Here is a 22,136-nt window from a genome sequence, read left to right as displayed (position 1 = left end):
TATAGCAAATAAAAATAAATAATAGTGTAATCATAATAATAATACTAATAATGGCTCTATTATAATTTAGATTTTAATAAAATAATAATGAATAGGCTCTAGCACCCGCGATCCCGAAAGGGACAAGTGGTAGAAAATTGATGGATGGAGGGATGTTTTATTTTAATCAAAATCCACATTGTTTTTTAAAAATTAAAATCAAAACTACTCCTCTGTTGTTTGCTAACCTTTGCAACCTTTTCCCCCTCCTAGGGGGTCTCTTTTTCACAAGGTCTTGTGTGTGTGAGTGACAGGAAAAAAAGCTCTGACTCAGTTGAAATAAAATCTGCAATCTGCTGGTATGTATAAAAATAATAGCAAATAAAATAAATAATAGTGTAATCATTATAATAATACTAATAATGGCTCTATTATAATTTAGATTTTAATAAAATAATAGTGAATAGGCTCTAGCACCCGCGACCCCGAAACGGACAAGCGGTAGAAAATGGATGGGATGGATGGATATCCAGTGGTACTGGTACTACAGTTTGGGAATCAAACCTAGTGTTGTGAGAGCGTAGCATAGTTTATAGAACAGAATTATGCCCGTGACTACATATTGTTTGCTCGTCTTAGGTGAGATTTAGAGCAGTAAGTCAATGCGTTGAGTAGCTTTGTGCTAAAGAAGACTACACATATATGCAGTAAGTAGAGCATAAAAAAAACTAAGTGAGCTTTTCACATCCGCCAGTTGGTGTCCTCGTGGCTCCATTGCAAATGGACTCTAAACCTCCCAACCTCCCGGTGTCTTGTTTTCCCTGTTTCTCCTATCCACATGGTGCCTCCATTGTTGTGTGCTTCAGCTCCAGTGGTTCTGCCTTAATTGCTCCGTGAAGTTTATAGGGCTTGTTTTGACTTTCTTAGGCAGAAAATAAAGACAGAAATGTGTCAAGATGATGACAAAAAAGAACTAGACGAGAGTGCTAGGACGACGAAGGTGAGTCAGGTGTGTTACCTCAGATAGTTAGACGTCATTGCTTCTTTTGTCCTCTCGTCTTTTGCCTTGACCCCCTCTTTTCATCAGTTTTCCCCTCGAGTATTTATAGATGCACAAGTCGCAATTAAACAACTTTCTCCTGCCTGACCCCCAAACCGAAATGGAGACAATTAATTAGTGTTAAAGCATAATAAAGCTGTAATGATCAGCTACAGAGCTCATTGTGACAACCCTCTGCTCGCCTTGCGCTAACTCTACATCTGAAGTACTGCACACAAAAGGGGGATAATTTGTGGAAACACTGTTTTTCTCCGCCATTATTTTTTTAGACAAGTCTATTGACCACTTATTGACTTGAAATTTCTCACACACAGTTGTACAGAACACCCACTGGAGCGTTGCTAGCCGAATCACCACAGCACCCGGTGCGCACCTTTTGGAGAATGAAAAGCACATGTGTGTCACATTTAAGCATGATTGCTTGGAAAAAACATGGCCCCTGTCAAACAGATTCTCCGTAAGTCATCGACCATCTGTCGAATGATTATCAATCAATCAATCAAATCCATCAAAGTTTATTGATATAGCCCTTAATCACAAGTGTCTCAAATGGCTGCACAAGCCACGACAACATCCTTGGCTCAGATCCCATATCAGGGCAAGAAAAAACTCAACCCAATGTGATACAATGAGAAACCTTGGAGGGGACCGCAGATGTGGGGACCGGTGCAATGGACGTCGAGTGGATCTAGTTAATAGTGTGAGAGTCCAGTCCATAGTGGGGCCAGCAGGAGATCATCTTGAGTGAAGACAGGTCAGCAGCGCAGAGACGTCACCAACTGATGCACAGATGAGTGGTCCACCCGGGGTCCCGACTTTGAACACCTAGCGTCTCATCTCTGGTCACCTGATAACCTCTCCACGCAGGAGAGGGGGGGAAGAACAGAAAAGAGACAGCAGATCAACTGGTCTAAAAAGGGGGTCTATTTAAAGGCTAGCGTATACAAATGAGCTTTAAAGGCCTACTGAAACCCACTACTACCGACCACGCAGTCTGATAGTTTATATATCAATGATGAAATCTTAACATTGCAACACATGCCAATACGGCCGGGTTAGATTAGTAAAGAGCAATTTTAAATTTCCCGCGAAATATTTTGCTGAAAACGTCTCGGTATGATGACGTCTGCGCATGACGTCACGGATTGTGCGGACATATTGGGACACCATTGTGGCCAGCTATTAAGTCGTCTGTTTTCATCGCAAAATTCCACAGTATTCTGGACATCTGTGTTGGTGAATCTTTTGCAATTTGTTCAATGAACAATGAAGACAGCAAAGAAGAAAGCTGTAGGTGGGATTGGTGTATTAGCGGCTGGCTGCAGCAACACAACCAGGAGGACTTTGAGTTGGATAGCAGACGCGCTACCGTGAGTACAGCTTTGGCTTCCAAACATTTGATCACTTGCCCGTACGTGCGTGCCGCTATGTGCATGTCACGTACGTAACTTTGGAAAAATATATGTGCTGTATGAACTTTACGGAGGTGAACGGTACTTTGGGCTGTGGGATTGAGTGTGTTGTGCGGGTGTTTGATTTGTATTGGTGGGTTGTATGGATGGGAGGCGGCAGGTGTTTGTTATGCGGGATTAATTTGTGGCATATTAAATATAAGCCTGGTTGTGTTGTGGCTAATAGAGTATATATATGTCTTGTGTTTATTTACTGTTTTAGTCATTCCCAGCTGAATATCAGGTCCCACCCGCCTCTCACAGCATCTTCCCTATCTGAATCGCTTCCACTGCCCTCTAATCCTTCACTCTCACTTTCCTCAGCCACAAATTTTCATCCTCGCTCAAATTAATGGGGTAAACGTCGCTTTCTCGGTCCGAATCGCTCTCGCTGCTGCTGGCCAAGATTGTAAACAATGTGCAGATGCGAGGCGCTCCACAACCTGTGACGTCACGCTACTTCCGGTACAGGCAAGGCTTTTTTATCAGTGACCAAAAGTTGCGAACTTTATCGTTGATGTTCTCTACTAAATCCTTTTAGCAAAAATATGGCAATATCGCGAAATAATCAAGTATGACACATAGAATGGACCTGCTATTCCCGTTTAAATAAGACAATTTCATTTCAGTAGGCCTTTAAGATGGGACTGAAATGCTTCTACTGAGGTAGCATCTCTAACTGTTACCGGGAGGGCATTCCAGAGTACTGGAGCCCGAATAGAAAATGCTCTATAGCCCGCAGACTTTTTTTGGGCTCTGGGAATCACTAATAAGCCTGAGTTCTTAGAACGCATATTTCTTGCCGGGACATATGGTACAATACAATCAGCAAGATAGGATGGAGCACAGGAAGCCAGTGCAGGTGAGCCAGTATAGGTGTATATATATGTAGGTATATATGTATATAAAGGTATATACAGTATAGGCGTAATATGATTAAACTTTCTTGTTTTTGTCAAAAGTCTAGCAGCCGCATTTTGTACCAACTGTAATCTTTTAATGCTAGCCCTATCAAACTTTGAGGATATTTTCCTTTGATTTTGGGATATCTGTATTACGTATCATGTATGCTAGCATGACTTCTTAAGCATTGCTGTGAAAACCCCAGGAGTGGGACAGAATGAGGCACCTCAATCGATCAATCAATCAAACTTTATTAGTAAAATGCTTTTCATACATAAAAGAAATGCTACGCAAAGTGCTTTACAAAGTTAAAAACAATACCCCGGTGAACCATATCCCTCATTTTCACATACGTACGCACGGACACAGACACCACACACACGCACACACGCACACACACACACACACACACACACACACACGCACACACACACACAGCATATGCAACTATAATAATAATAATAGATTTTATTTGTATAAAGCACTTTATATTGAGTAAACAATCTCAAAGTGCTACAGTGTATTAACAAAAAAATAAAATACAATAAAAAAAAGATAATAAATAAAAATAAAAACTAGAACAGCCAAATAGACTGGACAAATGATTGCATGGCCGAGTACAGAGGCGACATGTGAGTAAACACTATCACAGGAGCCATCTGCACCAGGAGCTAATCAGACCATGGCCACCAGGACGCTGACACAAAAGCGCCCCCACAAGCACGGCCCATAACCCCTGAGGCAGATGGCTCATTTGGGGAATGTTGGAAAAATAACAATAATAAAACTTGTAACATTTAGTACAGGGGTGTCCAAAGTGGCCCGGGGACCATTTGTGGCACGGAGCTCGAGTTTTGTTGGCCCATAGCATATTGTCGAAATAAAATCATCGCACAAATTACAGTAGAAATGTTCGAAAAAATGAGCAAAAATATGTAAGATAATCAAAAAAAGCTGACATTTTGATACTAATGAATAATAATAATTAGTGCTGCAGCTATCGATTATTTTGGGAATGGAGCAGTCTATCAATTATTTTGTTCGATTCATTGAGTAGTTGGATAAAACTCAATTCATAGTCTCAATGCATATTTTTGTACTAAATGATTTTGCTTGCTAACCTTCATTCCTTTTTTTGTAACAACTGCACATCAACATTGAAATCGCTCTTTCACGAAAAGAACGCTCACCTTTTCGTCACCATACAGATCAAGTCGTCACCCACACGCCACCGCTCTCATGTATGCTCTATTGCACGTATTTAATGTTACGGGCACTCTCTGCAGTCCCAATTTGATCAATTTGTATTGGTTGATTAACTGAGGCGACAGAATATAGAGCAGGGGTGTCAAACTCATTTTAGTTCGGTGGCCACATGGAGAAAAAACTACTCCTAAGTGGGCAGGACTGGTAAAATCACAGAACGATAACTTAAAAATAAACGCAACTTCAGATTGTTTACTTTGTTTAAAAATAGAACAAGCTCATTCTGAAATTGTACAAATCATAATGGTTTTTTTTGTTTTTCTTACAATTACCTGTTGCGGTTAATAGTATATATACTTTATTTGTGGTTGTTTATATTTTCTGAATAAATTATGTTGGTTTTGAATTTTCAATCTATCAAGATAAAAAAATAATATCAAAATCAAATTACAGTAAGTTATTTATGTAGTTTGATCATTTTCCTCGACTGATGTACTAACATCATGTGGTTTATTTTGTACATATGTAGCATCATCTACAAAGATACAAAGACTTGCTATTGCGACATCTAGTGGACACATTTAGAACATTGTTTCTTTCATTCAAACATTTCAGGTTAATTTTAATACTTAGCAAACTCATTCCGTGGGCCGGATAAAACCTGTTTGCGGGCCTGATCCGGCCCTCGGGCTGTACGTTTGACACCCCTGATATAAAGCGAAGCTTTTTAAAAAAAAAATAAAAAAAAATCGAATCGAATTGAATCCGTTATTGTTGCAGCCAAAATAATACCCTTTGTCACCTTCAACACAAAGCTGACACCAAGTTTTGTTTTTTAAATATAGAATTTTTCTCACAAAATAAAAACAATGCTTTGACTTTTCAACAAGTGTCCCTTGGTGGAAAAAAGTTTGGACACCTCTGATGTAATATCTGTGAGGCAGCTTCATATAATGATGTCTCTTTTTGCATCATCTCACATTTTCTTTCTCCCTCTCCTTGGCCTTACACGTGGACCTAATTTCTCTCCGTTTTTTTTTTCTTTTTATAACTCCCCTCTGACTCTACCAGCTGATATTTTTGGCTGCTGGGATTTTTTTCCTTTGTGCACGGCAAGGTCAGCAGCTTAATTAAGGAATGGCAAGAGGGAGTCAAAAGTTCACAGCCTTCGTCTTTGCATTATTTCCTCCTATGTGCTGCAAACAACCCACAGTCAGGTCCATGGTGTTGAAGAGAGAGAACATTTTTCTGTTACTTTGCAATGATAATGACAGCAAGAGCATGAATAATGCAATCTGTGTCATTTTCACACCATGGTAGCGACATAATGCAGCGTTCCCCTGATGGGCAGAACATGGCCTTATTCCTGCAGATTTAAGGGCATTTCTTTGTCCCATCACGGCTTGGATGCTGATTGGAAACGATGCCCTCATATCCGCATTTCTTGCTCTTGTTCACACCTCCAAATGACAGCACTTAAATTGCCGACGTCAGGTAAAAAGTAGTAAAAAGTGTCCCATCCTTGCTTGTTTGGATGCTTTACATGACGGGGAAAACACGGAAAAGTACGCCAAACCTCACTTTACCCAGCAACACTTTGTGTGGAGCCTCAGGAAAGACATGCACGACCCTTTTTTTAAATATTTGAGATTTTTGCTTTGATATGATGCCAGTGCTTTGTGCTAATGCAGTGTCAAATTTACGACTTTTTACTTTTTTCTTCATGCGCTGTATTATTGACATCAAATTCATATGTTCAAGTCATAGCGCTACTTTTGTATATGCTCCAATTAAGGCCTCTCTTTAGCTAACGAGTGAGTATTCTATAGTCTATTTTATAGACTCTATAGCAGACCTGGGCAAATTAAGGCCCGGGGGCTGCTGCATGTGGCCCGTTAAGCTTTTCAATCTGACCCGCCGGACATTCCCAAATATTTTTTTTAGATCTTTAAGATGGAAACTGTAGCTGCCATTATGATGTGCAGTGATGTTTTCAAATTACCATAAGTCTTGAACTATACAAAGTATTTCAATGGTTGGAATCTGTGCTTTTGCATGATATACTAGTTACTATGGTAATCTAATTAGTTACTATGGTAATCTAAGTCACAGCAGCTCAGATGAGGCACCAACTAGTGTGGGTGGGGAGCGTTTCCACAGAGTGTTTTCGGAGCCTTAAATGCGGGTGTCAGGGACAGACGCGGAAGGACATTTTTACAACAAAGTTCTAAAGCTTAGTGATATATCAGATCGTAGGTGGGTTTTTACCCGTCGTGTTCATATTTCGCTGTGTTTGTTGCGTTTCGCTTGATTGTAAAATATATCGACCGAGAGGGGGTGTGACGTTCATGTGTTTTCAATATTCCGTGTTTTATCAATCGTAGTAAATAATGTAAATCCCACATTCTTTATTTTCATGTACATTCTGGGTGTCTCATTCCGTAAAACAATTTAAAATTCCGTTCCGTTTTTTCAGCCGTTTTTAGCATTCAATCAGAAATTATTGTGAGGTTTTGTATTAGTGTTCCTAAAAACAGATATACCCGCCCCCAGACACATTTTTTTCTCTAAATTTGGCCCACGAGTCAAAATAATTGCCCAGGCCTGCCCTTAGTGGTCAAAGTGAGCATCATTATTTAAGTAAAATCATGTATAATTCATTATCAAACAGCCTCTCTCCACTTATTCCCTGCTTCCCTGTCCATTTAGGTAAATAAACACCACAGCTGTAATCAGAGTATTTACTGTACACCGTACTTTTGTACCCTGAACAAAATAATGCAGAATAAAGTGCTGACTCCCCAATGATTCTGGGTGTCTCAATCAGTAAAAAAATTTAAAATTCCGTTCTGTTTTTGAAGGTAGTCTGTCATAACGTTTTTAGCATTCAATCAGACATAATTGTGAGGTTTTGTATTAGTGTTCCTGAAAATAGATATACCAGCCCCCCAGACACATTTTTTTCTCTAAATTTGGCCGAGTCAAAATAATTGCCCAGGCCCTACTCCATAGTATAGTGCGTGGTCTACAAAAGCAAATAATCGCCAATGTGTCTAGCGTCGGGTCAAAAATCATTGGAACTGCATTTTCTTTGTCAAATTTTGCCTATCATTCATAATCCTTATGTATTTTTTTATGCATTCTAAATTGTAAATAAATGGGATCCTTAAGTCTGCTTACAATGGAGCCTATAGGAATCGCTCTATTCTGCCAACAAAGCCCTTAAAAACATCCAAACACCTCCATTAATATTTTATATACATGATGTAAGTATGTAATGTAGTAATGGTCAGATTTATAATAACATGTATTATTTACATATTTTGCTCATTTTAAGCATATGCTGCAAATTAATTTAGAAAACGCATCACATTTGTGTTTTGTTTTCTTCATCACTGATTACAACTCACTGCAGACTTCTTGAGAGCCAACAAACATAATAAAACATCACCTACTGTACAAGGCCTGCTGTCATTAGGACGCCGACTGATAGAATCTTTTTATAGTCTTTTGATGAAGAATGAGTCATAATTTTCTCAAAGAAAAGGGTGTTGGAACCAAGCGTCTTTTCGTGTCGTTCTCGCCATACCGGGTCTAAATTGGCTGTCAAAGTGTACCAACTTGTCGGACTACGTCCTCATCCTTTTACTATTCAGGTGAGAGGCATGATTTTTTATCTAGAATAAACTTCCTTGAGTAGGGAAGCGAGGAAACAGGTTAGCTCTCGATAATGTCAACATTGGCACACTCGCAAGAGATCACAGCGCCGCTATAAATAATTAGTCTGCGTTAGCGCTTATAATAACAACATCACTAATTCTTGGTTAAAGGCCTACTGAAACCCACTACTACCGACTACGCAGTCTGATAGTTTATATATCAATGATGAAATCATAACATTGCAACACATGCCAAACGTTAGATTAGTAAAGTGCAATTTTAAATTTCCCGAGAAATATCCTGCTGAAAACGTCTCGGTATGATGACGTTTGCGCGTGACGTCACGGATTGTAGCGGACATTTTGGGACACCATTGTGGCCAGCTATTAAGTCATCTGTTTTCATCGCAAAATTCCACAGTATTCTGGACATCTGTGTTGGTGAATCTTTTGCAATTTGTTTAATGAACAATGGAGATAGCAAAGAAGAAAGCTGTAGGTGGGAAGCGGTGTATTAGCGGCCGGCTGCAGCAACACAAACACGTAGCGGCTACGTCGTAGCCAGTGTTTCATCGTTTACATTCCCGAACGATGACAGTCAAGCTTTACCATTGGCCTGTGGAGAACTGGGACAACAAAGATTCTTACCAGGAGGATTTTGAGTTGGATATGCATGCTTGTGGAGATGGGACAACAGAGACTCTTACCAGGAGGACTTTGAGTTGGATACGCGCTACCGTGAGTACGCAGCTGCGGCTTCCAAACATTTGATCGCTTGCCCGTACGTGCGTGCGGCAATGTGCATGTCACATACGTAACTTTGGGCAAATATATGTGCTGTATGAACTTTGCGGAGGTGAACGGTACTTTGGGCTGTGGGATTGAGTGTGTTGTGCGGGTGTTTGATTTGTATTGGTGGGTTGTATGGACGGGAGGGGGGAGGTGTTTGTTATGTGGGATTAATTTGTGGCATATTAAATATAAGCCTGGTTGTGTTGTGGCTAATAGAGTATATATATGTCTTGTGTTTATTTACTGTTTTAGTCATTCCCAGCTGAATATCAGGTCCCACCCGCCTCTCACAGCGTCTTCCCTATCTGAATCGCTTCCACTGCCCTCTAGTCCTTCAATCTCACTTTCCTCATCCACAAATCTTTCATCCTCGCTCAAATTAATGGGGAAATCGTCGCTTTCTCGGTCCGAATCGCTCTCGCTGCTGGTGGCCATGATTGTAAACAATGTGCAGATGTGAGGAGCTCCACAACCTGTGACGTCACGCTACTTCCGGTACAGGCAAGGCTTTTTTATCAGCGACCAAAAGTTGCGAACTTTATCGTCGATGTTCTCTACTAAATCCTTTCAGCAAAAATATGGCAATATCGCAAAATGATCAAGTATGACACATAGAATGGACCTGCTATCCCCGTTTAAATAAGAAAATCTCATTTCAGTAGGCCTTTAATATTCAAGTCACGAAATGTAAGCAGAGTACTTTTATTGGGTTTTATGGGCGGAATAGAAGACCTCCCATTGGCTCCGCTGCAAGCGGATATTTAATTTTTTTCGAGTTAGAATGCAAAAAAAAATATATACATCCGTCGTCAAGTCTTTCATAATGATTGTGAACGATAGGCAAAATAACAAAGACATTTTTTTAAAATTAACTCTGCAAGATGACAATACAGTAGCTGCATTTGTAATATCATGAGTGGTGAGCATTCACCAACTTCATCTATCTTTGCATACGCTTTACAACGTTGCCCCTGATGCCCCCTGCCCCCAACCCAATAAAGCAAAACTGCACATTTTGGAGTGACCTTTTTACTTCGGTCATCCCAAGGCACACCTGTGCAACGATCATCTATTCAGCATCTTCATATGTCACTAGTTTTACATCTTTCAGTTCAGCTCATGAATGATACAGGAGGAGCAAAAACAAAAGTTTGGCGTTTGTATTTTTGTAATAATAATAATGGTAATAATTGCTTCCAGGTTTGACTGTGGGAAAATAATTTCTGCAAAGTAGTAATAATAATAAATCGAATATATATTCATAGCAAATGCTGTGAATACTTATGTAAATGTGATTTTTTTTCTTCTATTTTTAACAAATGTACTAAATTTGTTAAAAAAAAACTTTTTAGGACAAAAATGAAATTATTCCATTTTGGAATAAGGCTGTAACATAACAAAATGTGGAAAAAGTGAAGCGCTGTGAATACTTTCCAGATGCACTGTATACTAATTCTGCACTTTTGAATGTTGGAATAGAGTTGAGCAGCTGGGTAAACAGTCCATGAAATTAAAGATGAAAAAACTTCCAAGGTGAGGTTATATTCTCCTTAATGAAGTTACTGTAAAACCAAGCACACAAAAGGAAATTACATCATTATACACAAAGTGCACGCACACCTAAGAATCTTGTTAAACTCTTATTAGCATCGCCATTGTTTTAAACTTGTACAAACATTTAACACATGAGATTTAAACGAAATAAAATTGACTAAAACCAAAAAATTACATTTATACTTCGAGAATATATAGTCACCAAAGTGTGTCAACAAATATCGACTGCTAACTTTGTACTACTAGGCCAGTCTAGTGCTCTGCACTGTAAAATGACTCGCTACAGAAACCTCTGTTGCTCAAACCGCAAACTAATTTTAAAACAAAAAAGTAGTAACTGTTTTGTGGAGCGTGATTGCCAGGAGAAGCCAGAAGTGTTACTTTCCTGTATCGCAAAATCTTAAAGAAAAAAATAAGTCAAACCGTAATAAATTGTTTTGCAAATGTTGAATGTTTGGAAAATCTTGATGTGGTCAAAGGGAGTTATGTTTTTCTTTCCACTCTTTCGTGCATTCCGAATACTTAGCGTATTTTTCGGACTATAAGGCGCACTTAAAATCCTTTCATTTTCTCTGAAATCGACAGTGCGCCTTATAACCCGGTGCGCCTAATGTACGGAATAATTCTGGTTGTGCTTACTGGCCTTGAAGCAATTTTATTTGGTACATGATGTAATGATAAGTGTGACCAGTAGATGGCAGTCACACATAAGAGATACGTGTAGACTGCAATATGACGCCAGTAAACGACACCAAAACTTTAAATGTTCCTTTGAAAATAAAGAACATTATCAATCAATCAATCAATCAATCAATGTTTATTTATATAGCCCTAAATCACAAGTGTCTCAAAGGGCTGTACAAGCCACAACGACTACACACGGCACTCAAAAATCTGTCAAAATGTTTTAGTACGGCTTTGAAGCAGCACCGCTTGATGGATTGTCGTCCCATTACGGCTACCGTAGTCCATATTTGCCAACCTTGAGACCTTCTAATTCGGGAGATTTATAGCGGGGGTGTATATTGTAGCCCGGAAGAGTTAGGGATGCAAGGGATTCTGGGTATTTGTTCTGTTGTGTTTATGTTGTGTTACGGTGCGGATGTTCTCCCGAAATGTGTTTGTCATTCTTGTTTGGTGTGGGTTCACAGTGTGGCGCATATTTGTAACAGTTTTAAAGTTGTTTATACGGTCACCCTCAGTGTGACCTGTATGGCTGTTGATCAACTATGTCTTGCAGTCACTTTCATGTGTATGCGGAAGCCGCATACAACGTGTGACTGGGCCGGCACGCTGTTTGCATGGTGAAAAAGCGGACGCGTCGACAGGTTGTAAAGGACGCTAGAGGCAGTGCCATCACGGCATGCCCTTAATATTGTTGTCCTGGTGAAAATCGGGAGAAATTCGGGAGAATGGTTGCCCCGGGAGATTTTCGGGAGGTGCACTGAAATTCGGGAGTCTCTCTGAAAAATTGGGAGGGTTGGCAAGTATGCCGTAGTCAGAGATACGAGTATTACTATGGTGTGTGTATAAGGACCGCAAAATGGCACCCATTAGCAGACATATTATCTGGCGTTTTGTTTCACAATATTATGCAAAACCAACTTTTCTTACCTTCTGGTACCCGCTGACGTGTATTTGAGATCTGCATAAGTCCTGAAAATTTGCACACGTCCGTCACTGTAGTCCGTTCCGATGCCGTAGTCGATAAGCTTCTTCTTTTTCACTATCTTCTTGTTATGGGACATTCATCCTCTGCTGTTGCCATTTATAATATAAAGTAGTGTAAAGTTCTAACTTATATCTCGCTATGGAAGCGTTAAAAACTACCAGTATAGTGGGTTTACATAATTCATCCACGGATTTTTAGTTATTAGAGAGTTCCAGTCGGACGGTTTTTCACGGGACACATTTGTTGCACTAGTGAGCCACGGATAAGAAGATGCTGCTCCGTTATTGATTTAAGTAAAGTCTGAATGTCATTAAAACAGTTAGCGCCATCTTTTAACACTTCTTCCACTTCCGTCCTTGCACGCTACACCGCTACAACAAAGATGACGGGGAGAAGACGCTGTCGAAGGTGAGCCACGTAAATAAGACCGCCCACAAAACGGCGCATCCTGCAACGACTATGAGAAAGCGACTTGAAGATGATCTGTAAAACATAATCTATGCAACATTTTGACCAAATAACCACCATTACATGTTATGTAGACCACAAGGAAATGTTTTCAATTTAGAAAAATAAATCATAATATGACCCCTTTAATGCGCCTTTTTTGTAGGAAAAAAGACCTGAATTGACCCGCTCATCGGCAGTGCGCCTTATAAATCCGGTGCGCCCTATGGTCCAGAATATAAAACATAAACAGTAATAAAGTTGAAAAATGTACTTGCTAAAATCCCTTCATCCATAAGGTTCACATTACATGTGAAATACATCAAAAGTGCTCTAGATTGGGATCCTATTTTCTCAAAAAATGTCATTCTGGTATGAGTTTTCTTATTTAAATCCATCCCGGTGATAAGTATTTCCAGCAAGAGGATGTATCCCAAAGAAAACAAATCAAAGTAATTCCACCTTTATGCAATTGGGCACTCGAAAATTCAAAATATGTTTGTTCCGATTGTAAACAGGGAAATCATCTCCCGTTATAAACTCATCGTTGTCGGGCAAAGCAGGTTTAAATTCAAATGCTTCTTTATCCGAGACCCGGGCGCCTTTGTATCAAAGTTATTGCGTGCGAGGGAGGAACAGGGAAGCCATTTGTGTGAATAAATATGACGCTGTATTGATGGGTTATGGCTTACAGTTTGATGAGCAGATCCGTCAGCGGAGCGTAAACATGGACACCTACCCAAAAGCAACAACGATACAAGGGAGAATCACACGTGGATGCAAACAAAAGAGAGAAAAATCAACATAATCCCTAGGAAAGAAAAATCAGGCTGTTGCTATTGTTACAGTGTTGTCTCATCTGCTGCAGGAAATGTACTCCAAAGGGATGATTCTTGCCTCCGCCATCAGACAGGTGCGAGGTTTGGGCGACAACAAGTTTGAGGTCGTCACCTCGCTTCGGACCTTCCTATTCCGAGCTGAGAGAGAAGGTATGGACTGCTCCTTGCTCCTCATCTAACCCTTGTCCTTATCCTGCTTCCTGTCCTCCTGAAATACTGCTGAGGTAAACCAGGCTAATAGTCTTCTGTCGTATCCGGTTTTACTGTAGCCCAGCTATGATATTCCACACTTTTTAAAAACACTCATAAAAGAAGGCGAACAAATGTGAATTGGTGATGAGAATTGGTAGATGCTTTCTGCATTTTGTTTCATCTGACATCACATGGGCAAAGATAAAACCTTCTGGAGGAAAGTTCTGTGGTCAGATGAAACAAAAATTGAGCTGTTTGGCCACAATACCCAGCAATATGTTTGGAGAAGAAAAAGTGAGGCCTTTAATCCCAGGAACACCATACCTACCGTCAAGCATGGTGGTGGTAGTATTGTAACACTTTTCCTGCTTCCGGTTCCCAGACCGTAGTCGAGGAGCGCGGGGGAGACGTTCCTCCAGGGCCGATGTACTTCGGGGGTAACACCCTTCAGTGGGTATTTACAGCTCCGGACTCGAGGGTGAATGATGAGGCCGGCGGTTTGTTGCAACTTTGTGACTTTATTGGTGTCTTGCACGCAGCCATCCACCAAGCTGTTAGCACCTGCACGCACTCACTGTTACCGCTCCCTCACCTCTCTAGCCCACCCACTCACTGACGTCACTCACCTCATATGCTGTCATATCTTAAAGGGCCACACACACATACGCTACTCTCATAACACTATTATGCTCTGGGCCTGTTTTGCTGCCAATAGAACTGGTGCTTTACAGAGAGTAAATAGGACTATGAAAAAGGAGGTTACCTCCAAATTCTTCAGGACAACCTAAAATCATCAGCCCTGAGGTTGGGTCTTGGGCGCAGTTGGGTGTTCCAACAGGACAATGACCCCAAACACACGTCACAAGTGGTAAAGGAATGGCTAAATCAGGCTAGAATTAAGGTTTTAGAATGGCCTTCCCAAAGTCTTGACTTAAACGTGTGGACAATGCTGAAGAAACAAGTCCATGTCAGAAAACCAACACATTTAGCTGAACTGCACCAATTTTGTCAAGAAGAGTGGTCAAAAATTTAACCAGAAGCTTGTGGATGGCTACCAAAAGCGCCTTATTGCAGTGAAACTTGCCAAGGGTCATGTAACCAAATATTAACATTGCTGAATGTATACTTTTGACCCAGCACATTTGGTCACATTTTCAGTAGACCCATAATAAATTCATAAAAGAACCAAACTTCATGAATGTTTTTTGTGACCAACAAGTATGTGCTCCAATCACTCTATCACAAAAAAATAAGAGTTGTAGAAATTATTGTAAACTCAAGACAGCCATGACATTATGTTCTTTACAAGTGTAAGTTACCCATGTCTTGGGCACTAATACACCCCCATACCATCACAGATGCTGGCTTTTCAACTTTGCGCCTATAACAATCCGGATGGTCCTTTTCCTCTTTGGTCCGGAGGACACAACGTCTACAGTTTTCAAAAACAATTTAAAATGTGGACTCGTCAGACCACAGAACACTTTTCCACTTTGTATCAGTCCATCTTAGATAAGCTCAGGCCCAGCAAAGCGTTTCTGGGTGTTGGTGAAAACGGTTTTCGCCTTGCATAGGAGAGTTTTAACTTGCACTTACAGATGTAGCGACCAACTGTAGTTACTGACAGTGGGTTTCTGAAGTGTTCCTGAGCCCATGTGGTGATATCCTTTACACACTGATGTCGCTTGTTGATGCAGTACAGCCTGAGGGATCGAAGGTCACAGGCTTAGCTGCTTACGTGCAGTGATTTCTCCAGATTCTCTGAACCCTTTGATGATATTAGGGAGCGTAGATGGTGAAATCCCTAAATTCCTTGCAATAGCTGGTTGAGAAAGGTTTTTCTTAAACTGTTCAACAATTTGCTCATGCATTTGTTGACAAAGTGGTGACCCTCGCCCCATCCTTGTTTGTGAATGACTGAGCATTTCATGGAATCTACTTTTATACCCAATCATGGCACCCACCTGTTCCCAATTTGCCTGCTCACCTGTGGGATGTTCCAAATAAGTGTTTGATGAGCATTCCTCCACTTTATCAGTATTTATTGCCACCTTTCCCAACTTCTTTGTCACGTGTTGCTGGCATCAAATTCTAAAGTTAATGATTATTTGCACACATTTTTTTTTTTATCATATTGAACATCAAATATGTTGTCTTTGTTGCATATTCAACTGAATATGGGTTGACAATGATTTGCAAATCATTGTATTCCGTTTATATTTACATCTAACACAATTACCCAAATCATATGGAAACGGGGTTTGTACTTACTGTACATCATGGATAAAAAACCTCGAATGATGTTTTTGGATGTTTTTAGAGCGTCTATTAGGCAGAATAGATTGACTCCTTTATTTACGTGTTAGAATGCATAAAAAAAGGAAAAAACTTGTGTTCTTGTCTTACATAGGACTTGTGAATAATAGGCAAAATTCCACAAAAAGTGCAGTTCCCCTTTAACACACCACTTTCAACGTCACCCACACGTTTCACCGTAGCTCTGGAGGCATCATTTCCTCATTATGCATCAATGAAGGTCATGGCGAGCGAGGTGCCTTCACGAATAACCGAATTTTAAGCATCAACAACTGTGTTTGCTGCAATAATTGACAATGACAATTTGTTTTGGATTTTATTTCACATTGAGTTATCATTTTATTGATATTATTGAAGTACAAAACCCAAAACCAGTGAAGTTGGCAAGTTGTGTAAATCCCAAATAAAAACAGATTGGCAAATCCTTTTCAACATATATTTAATTGAATAGACTGCAAAGACAAGATTTTTAATGTTCGAACTGAGAAACTTAATTTTTTTTTGCAAATAATCATTGACTTAGAATTTAATGGCAGCAACACATTGCAAAAAAGTTGGCACGGGGGCATTTTTACCACTGTGTTACATGGCCTTTCCTTTTAACAACACTCAGTAAACGTTTGGGAACTGATGAGACCAATTTTTTAACCTTTTCAGGTGGAATTATTTTCCATTCTTGCTTGATGTACAGCTTAAGTTGTTCAACAGTCCGGGGGTGTCCATTGTGGTATTTTAGGCTTCATAATGCTCTACACATTTTCAATGGGTGACAGGTCTGGACTACAGGCAGGCCAGTCTAGTACCCGCACTCTTTTACTATGATGGCACGCTGTTGTAACACGTGGCTTGGCATTGTCTTGCTGAAATAAGCAGGGGCGTCCAGGATAACGTTGCTTGGATGGCAACATATGTTGTTCCAAAACCTGTATGTACCTTTCAGCATTAACGGTGCCTTCACAGATGTATAAGTTACCCATGCCTTGGGCGCTAATACACCCCCGTACCATCTCAGATACTGGCTTTTGAACTTTGCGCCTATAACAATCTGGATGGTTCTTTTCCTCTTTGGTCCGCAGGACACGACATCCACAGTCTCCAAAAACAATTTGAAATGTGGACTCGTCAGACCACAGAACACTTTTCCACTTTGCATCAGTCCATCTTAGATGAACTTGGGCACAGCGAAGCCGGCTGCGTTTCTGGGTGTTGTTGATAAATGGCTTTCCCTTTGCATAGTAGGGTTTTAACTTGCACTTACAGATATAGCGACAAACTGTAGTTACTGACAGTGGTTTTCTGAAGTGTTCCTGAGCCCATGTGGTGATATCCTTTACACACTGATGTCGCTTTTTGATGCAGTACCGCCTGAGGGATCGAAGGTCACGCGCATTCAATGTTGGTTTTCGGCCTTGCCGCTTACGTGCAGTGATTTCTCCAGATTCTCCGAACCTTTGGATGATATTACGGACCGTAGATGGTCAAATCCCTAAATTCCTTGCAATAGCTCATTGAGAAATGTTGTTTCAGCTGCTAGTGATACTTCAAATGCAGCCTTAATTTCTAAAAAAAACTACATAAGGAGGTCGCTCACAGCCACAGCAGTTAATGTCAATGTTTTTGACCCAGTGTTAATTAGAGACTGAGTCATTAGTTGCTTGTTTAGACCAAATTGGAGACTTGGCGGTTAGTTGATTATTTTACTGAATATCTATAATTGAGTTGATCTTCTCGGCTCCAGTTAAAATTTAAGTGATTGCTTTGGACCATTTTTTTCCCCCTCCTTTTAATTGTGGCGTCTGCTCCCTAACAATAGCATGAAGCCTCACACCAAAGGTGGCTACTGTGTTGGAATGTTTGGGAGAGCAAAAAAAAAAAAAAAAGAGAGAAAAAAGCCAGTCCTCGTTCCCCTCATGCATCTTTAAAGCAGCCCGCTAACCTCGTAGCCAGGAGCCATCAATCTTTGGGGAGCGCGCAAGGAAGACGAAGAGCAGGGGAGGCCGCTGATGGGGAATAAAGGAGGAAGTTAGTGGAGTGGAGTTTAGGAGCTGGCGGGGTGAGCGCGTGAAGAGGAAGTGGAAGAACAACAGCGAGGCAGGTATAGCACAGAAAGGGCAGGTGGCAGAGTGAGGATGGAGGGCAGCGCTGGGAGGAGTGAATTATTGAAGGCCACCCAGGAGAATGTGCACACGGTTGTCGGCTGGTCGGCAGGTGGGCTTGTCCCTCAGGTACTCTCAGCGTCGCAAAGAGCAACAGAAGAAGAATTGTAAAAAACAAAACAAAAAAACAAAAAAAAAACAGGACAGGAAGCTGTGATGGTGCAGCTGGATTGCAGAACAATTGTTCATGTTTTACTTCTGAAAGGGCATGCATTTTGGTGCAAATCTGGATAGAGATGCAAACATATTGCGAGATAGATAGTTTTTGTTAATAACTATTCTCTAAATAATGCTGTGCTGAACTGGGCCTTCACAGTTTATTCTATTTATAATGTATTCCTATTAAACGATGCTATTTTAACATGCTACATCATATTTTTATGTTCTTGTGGTACTCATTGGGCTATATCTGGGAGTTTTGTGCCATCCCCTATGTGTGACGAATAAGTTCCTTTAATCCTCGAATAGGATTCTGTCAATCAAGGAGTCCAAAGGTGTACAACGTGATGCTTGAATATTAGGATCACACTAACTACAAAACCCCAAACCAGTGAAGTTAGCACGTTGTGTAAATCGTAAATAAAAACAGAATACAATGATTTGCAAATCCTTTTCAACCTATATTCAATTGAATAGACTGCAAAGACAAGATACTTAACGTTTGAACTGGATTTTTTTTTTTTTTTTTTCAAATATTAGCTCATTTGGAATTTGATGCCTGCAGCATGTTTCAAAAAAGCTGGCACAAGTAGCAAAAAAGACGAGGTGATGAGGAATGCTCATCAAACACTTATTTGGAACATCCCACAGGTGAACAGGCAAATTGGGAACAGGTGGGTGCCATGATTGGGTATAAAAGCAGCTTCCATGAAATGCTCAGTCATTCACAAACAAGGATGGGGTGAGGGTCATCACTTTGTGAACAAATGCGTGAGCAAATTGTATAAGAACAACATTTCTCAACCAGCTATTGCAAGGAATTTAGGGATTTCGCCATCTACGCTCCGTAATATCATCAAAAGGTTCAGATAATCTGGAGAAATCACTGCACGTAAGCAGCAAAGCTGAAAACCAACATTGAATGTCCGTGACCTTCAATCCCTCAGGCGGTACCGCATCAAAAACCGACATCAGTGTGTAAAGGATATCACCACATGGGCTCAGGAACACTTCAGAAAACCACTGTCAGTAACTACAGTTGGTCGCTACATCTGTAAGTGCAAGTTAAAACTCTACTTTGCAAAGCGAAAGCTATTTATCAACAACACCCAGAAACGCCGCCGGCGTTAAGTTTCTCAGTTCGAACATGAAATATAATGTCTTTGCAGTTTATTCAATTGAATATAAGTTTAAAAGGATTTGCAAATCATTATATTCTGTTTTTATTTACGATTTACACAACTTGCCAACTTCACTGCTTTTGGGTTTTGTAGAATACATTGCTGCGGACGGCCACTATTTATTCCGCTGCATGGGCATCTTCTTCATGGATATACAAGTGAATGAGTGACAACATTACTCAAGAAAACAATACCATTTTGAATGTAGACTATTGTATGTTTTATGTTGGTCTGGACCCCAAGATGCAGAGACGGCAGGCTAGGTGCAGGTGGAAATGTATTTATTGAGGACAAAAACAACAAATGCTGTCAGGACATGCAAAGCACAAACATTTCTGAAAAAATTAAACGCACAAAAGTCAATTATCCAGCACCGTCCTCTGAAAGGGGCTGAAATTAAACTCTCCTTATAAGGGATCCCTTGGAGGGAGGTGTGACTTTTGATCACTAATCAGAGGGGAGGAGTGCGGATAAGCGTTGAGCAAAGATGGTGACGTAGAGAAGGAAGCACATGGGAAAGGGAACTAAACAGTAAAATGTATGTGGGAAAAAATCAAAGACAAAAAATACTTGGTTATCTTAAAATGAGCATTCTAACTCAGCCTCCTGGCAAACGCAACTTTTTCTAGCCAGTCTCTGTGTCTCGGTTGCCTCTCTCCGGGTCATTGGTTTGTGTGAGTGACGGGAAGACCAGCTTCCTTCTGTTGGTTTGGATGTATAGATCTCTATATCCCCCAAAAAAGATATCTTGTTATTTATATTACCCTATTTTCCGGACCATAGGGCGAACCGGATTATAAGGCACACTGCCGATGAATGGTCAATGTTCGATCTTTTTTCATATATAAGACGCACCGGATTATAGGGCGGATTAAAAGAGTCATATTATTATTATTTTTTTCTAAATGGAAAACACTTCCTTGTGGTCTACATAACATGTACCGTATTTTTCGGAGTATAAGTCGCTCCGGAGTATAAGTCGCACCGGCCGAAAATGCATAATAAAGAAGGAAAAAAACATATATAAATCGCACTGGAGTATAAATCGCATTTTTTGGGGAAATGTATTTGATAAAACCCAACACCTAGAATAGACATTTGAAAGGCAATTTAAAATAAATAAAGAATAGTGAACAACAGGCTGACTAAGTGTACGTTATATGACACATAAATAACCAACTGAGAGTGTGCCTGGTATGTTAACGTAACATATTATGGTGAGAGTGATTCAAAGAACTATAACATATAGAACATGCTATACGTTTACCAAACAATCTGTCACTCCTAATCGCTAAATCCCATGAAATCTTATACGTCTAGTCTCTTACGTGAATGAGCTAAATAATATTATTTGATATTTTATGCTAATGTGTTAATAATTTCACACATAAGTCGCTCCTGAGTATAAGTCGCACCCGCGGCCAAACTATGAAAAAAACTGCGACTTATAGTCCGAGAAATACGGTAATGGTGGTTCTTTGGTCAAAATGTTTCATAGATTATGTTTTACAGATCATCTTCAACCCGCTTTCTGACAGTCTCTTCCGTATGCGCCGTTTTGTGGGCGGTCTTATTTACGTGGCTCATCTTCGGCAGCGTCTTCTCCCCGTCATCTTTGTTGTAGCGGTGTAGCGTGCAAGGACGGGAGTGGAAGAAGTTTCAAAAGATGGAGCTAACTGTTTTAACGACATTCAGACTTTACTTCAATCAACAACGGAGCAGCATCTCCTCATCCGTGGCTCACTAGTGCAATAACAACATCGGAAATGTGTCCCGTGAAAAACAGTCTGATTGGAACTCTCTAATAACTAAAGTTCCTCGGGTGAATAAAGTAAACTCACTACACCGGTATGTTTTAGCGCTTTCATGGCGAGTTTACTGACAGATATAAGTAAGAACTTTACACTACTTTATATTAGAAATGGCAACAGCGGAGGATGATTGTCCCGTAACAAGAAGATAGAGAAAAAGAAGCTTATCGATTACAGTGTCGTCACAGACTACAAAGGCGGACTCGCGCAATTTTTCAGGACTTATGCAGATCTCAAATACAGATCAGCAGGTACCAGAAGGTAAGAAAAGTAGCTTTTGCGTAATATTGCGAAACAAAACGCCAGATATGTCATACCTTATACACACACCATAATAATACTCGTATGTTGAAGCACATCAAGCAGTGCTGCTTCATAGCTTACCAAAATCATACTAAAACACTTTGATAGACTTTTTGAGCGCCGTGTGTAATGTTCTATATTTTCAATGGAACATATACAATGTTGGTGTTGTTTACTTGAGTCATATCGCAGTCTACACGTATCTCTTGTGTTTGACTGCCATCTCCTGGTCACACTTATCATTTCACCCTGTACCAAATAAAATAGCTTCGAGGTCGGCAAGCAAAACCAGAATTATTCCGTACATTAGGCGCAACGGGTTATAAGGCGCACTGTCAAGTTTTGAGAAAAAAAATAAGGATTTTAAGTGCGCCTTATAGTCCGGAAAATACGGTATTTGATTCCACACATGGATGAGAAAACAGTCTAATCATAAAAATAAGATAAAAATCACCA

The 22,136-nt window shown here is 40.2% G+C and overlaps 1 protein-coding gene across 3 annotated transcripts in view; it reads left to right on the top strand.

The window, feature by feature from the left end:
• The window catches only part of arap2 (ArfGAP with RhoGAP domain, ankyrin repeat and PH domain 2), a 275,757-nt gene that overhangs the window by 24,956 nt on the left and 228,665 nt on the right, over positions 1–22,136 (top strand). For all 3 annotated transcript variants that reach the window (XM_062065971.1, XM_062065972.1, XM_062065973.1), the window contains one exon: positions 13,592–13,712. In XM_062065971.1, coding sequence (XP_061921955.1) covers positions 13,592–13,712 — 121 coding nt within the window. The remainder of the gene's footprint in view (positions 1–13,591; positions 13,713–22,136) is intronic.

The sequence above is a fragment of the Entelurus aequoreus genome, linkage group LG12, assembly GCF_033978785.1.
Source record: "Entelurus aequoreus isolate RoL-2023_Sb linkage group LG12, RoL_Eaeq_v1.1, whole genome shotgun sequence".
Lineage (NCBI taxonomy): Eukaryota > Metazoa > Chordata > Actinopteri > Syngnathiformes > Syngnathidae > Entelurus > Entelurus aequoreus.
Note: the sequence above shows the minus strand (reverse complement) of the source record. Positions and strands in the feature narration are given on the sequence as shown.